At 54.8% G+C, this 2,650-nt stretch overlaps 1 protein-coding gene across 1 annotated transcript in view; it reads left to right on the plus strand.

Moving 5' to 3' along the window:
• The window catches only part of RADIL (Rap associating with DIL domain), a 71,514-nt gene that overhangs the window by 67,451 nt on the left and 1,413 nt on the right, over positions 1–2,650 (plus strand). The window contains exons 18-19 of the mRNA XM_078880664.1: positions 1,143–1,282; positions 1,858–1,915. Coding sequence (XP_078736790.1) covers positions 1,143–1,282; positions 1,858–1,915 — 198 coding nt within the window. The remainder of the gene's footprint in view (positions 1–1,142; positions 1,283–1,857; positions 1,916–2,650) is intronic.

Below are 2,650 nucleotides of genomic sequence, written 5' to 3' on the forward strand. Positions count from 1 at the left end.
AGTTCACAGATTTTCAGTCGGGGCAGGGTCAGAACGTTACAACAATAATACCGAAACATGTTGAAGGTAAATCTTGACTTCAAGCGTTCGTGACCGCAGGAATTCATATTCTTTGGGTCTTTCAGTAAAGTCACGTAGATGACGACCGCTTGTGTTGCGATCGAAACGTCGTAGTTTTTTGTTATTTTTTGGGCTATTTTCTTTGAACCTATCTACGTGACTTTATCCAAAGACCCAAAGAATTTGATTAAGGTAAACAAATCACTTGGCAAAATATACAAATCAAGCTCAACTATTTGTTTTATTTTACGAGGTAGGGCGCACTGAGCTACATAGCTTAGAAGCGACCTGGCCACAAATGATCACTCAACGAAGTGGGCTTATCATCATCACGTGGACATTCATAGCAGCCAAATACTCGAAACGCGGTGACGTTGATTCTAAATGTGGAGGGGAAAACCGGAGGATCCGGAGTAAAATCCACGCAACCACGGCAGAGAGAGACACTCCAAATGTATACAGCAGGCGTCAGGGTCGGGACCGAACCCACGACCTCCTGCATGCCAGGCGAGGTAGTTAACATCTCCTAGCCACCGTGATAATGATTAGAAAGAGAGAGACACGCAAACTGCAAATATACAGCAGCAGGTGTCAGGGTCGGGATCGATCCCACGACCTCCTGCATGCCAGGCGAGGTAGTTAACATCTCCTAGCCACCGTGATAATGATTAGAAAGAGAGAGACACGCAAACTGCCAATATACAGCAGCAGGGGTCAGGGTCGGGATCGATCCCACGACCTCCTGTATACCAGGCGAGGTAGTTAACATTTCCTAGCCACCGTGGCTACCGCTGCATTCCTTGCAGCTCTCGTCGAGAGAGAGAGTGAGGAGCGAGAGAGAGTGGCAACGTTTTGGAGGCATCAGGGGGAGGGACCATGGACGGGCGGTAAGGCAGCAGCAGCAGCAGCCACGCGGTGACCAGGAGCCAGTGCCAACGATCGCCCAAGATCTGCGGCCCTCTGCACAGCGAGATGTTTATCGGCCGATCAATGAGAGGAGTTTGCACGCGGCGCCCCCTTGAGTACATTTGGAGGGCCACGCTGGGTGTGTGCCGTGTGCTTGTGTCTCCTGCCCCGCGCAGTACACGCGCCTGCGCGTGCCGGGGATCTACATCAAGACGCTGGTGCCCGACACCCCCGCAGCACGCTGCAGGCGGCTCAGCGCAGGCGACAGGATCCTGGCCGTCAACGGCACCACGCTGGCCGGCGTGGACTACCAGAGGTGGCCGCACTGCCATCGCACGCTCCTCACCACTTACGCGCACTCACCACTTCCGCGCACTCACCCCATCCACACACTCACCACTTCCACTCACACACAAACTCACACAGAGACCCACAGATTCACACAGAGACCCACAGACTCACACAGAGACCCACAGACTCGCACAGAGACCCACAGACTTACACAGCGACCCACAGACTCACACAGAGACCCACAGACTGACACAGAGACCCATTGACTCACACAGACACCCACAGACTCACACAGCGAGCCACAGACTCATACAGAGACCCACAGACTCACACAGAGACCCACAGACTCACACAGAGACCCACAGACTTACACAGCGACCCACAGACTTACACAGCGACCCACAGACTCACACAGAGACCCACAGACTCACACAGCGACCCACAGACTCACGCAGAGACCCGCAGACTCACACAGAGACCCACAGGCTCACACAGACACTGAGTTGTGTTTAAACCGTAGTCGAGCCGGGCCCTGTCCATCGGCTCTCGTAGGAGACCACATTCTCAAACAGCCCCCCCCCCCGGCTGCCGCATATTCAGTGGAGGGTTTATTTTAGCCGGAGGACATTCCTGGGTCGTCAGCACGGGGGACGCGACGGTCAGGCGGTTCTCGAACCGCGGCGCGGCCACACACGTGCTACAAACGATTTACATTTCTGCCGGGCAAGGCCCGTGTAGTTCTTCTTTCAGAAACGACCTGGGAATGACAAATGATCGCTCGACGGAGTGGGAAATTTACAGCGGCGGCCAAATGCTCTGACCGCGTGGCGACGTCGGTTTTAAATGTGGTAGGGAAAAACCGGAGGACCCGGAGAAAAAATCCACGTGACCACTGGGAGAGAGATAGAGAGACGCAAACTCAAAATATACAGCAGCAGGCGTCAGGGTCGGGATTGAACCCACGACCTCCTGTATACCAAGCGAGGTAGTTAACATCTCACCACAGAGAGAGACACGCAAACTCCAAATATACAGCAGCAGGCGTCTGAACGAGTAGTGATGTCGATTCTAAATGTGGAGGGGAAAAACCGGAGGACCTGGAGAAAAATCCACGCGACCACAGGGAGAGAGAGAGAGAGAAAAGCAAACTCCAAATTTTGAACAGGCGTCAGGGTTGGGATCGAACCCACGACCTCCTGTATGCCAGGCGAGGTAGTTAACATCTCCTAGCCACCGCGGCACCCCTAACCCCCGACACTGGGGTCACAGGCCACGTGCGTGGCCGCCACCACGACCACCATCACAGCCGTCACCACCGCCACTGTCACCACTGTCAACGCCACCATCGTCACCACCGCCACCACCGCCGTCGCCGCCACTGCGACCACCATCA

This window comes from Lampetra fluviatilis, chromosome 58, assembly GCF_964198595.1.
Source record: "Lampetra fluviatilis chromosome 58, kcLamFluv1.1, whole genome shotgun sequence".
In the NCBI taxonomy this organism is placed as follows: Eukaryota; Metazoa; Chordata; class Hyperoartia; order Petromyzontiformes; family Petromyzontidae; genus Lampetra; species Lampetra fluviatilis.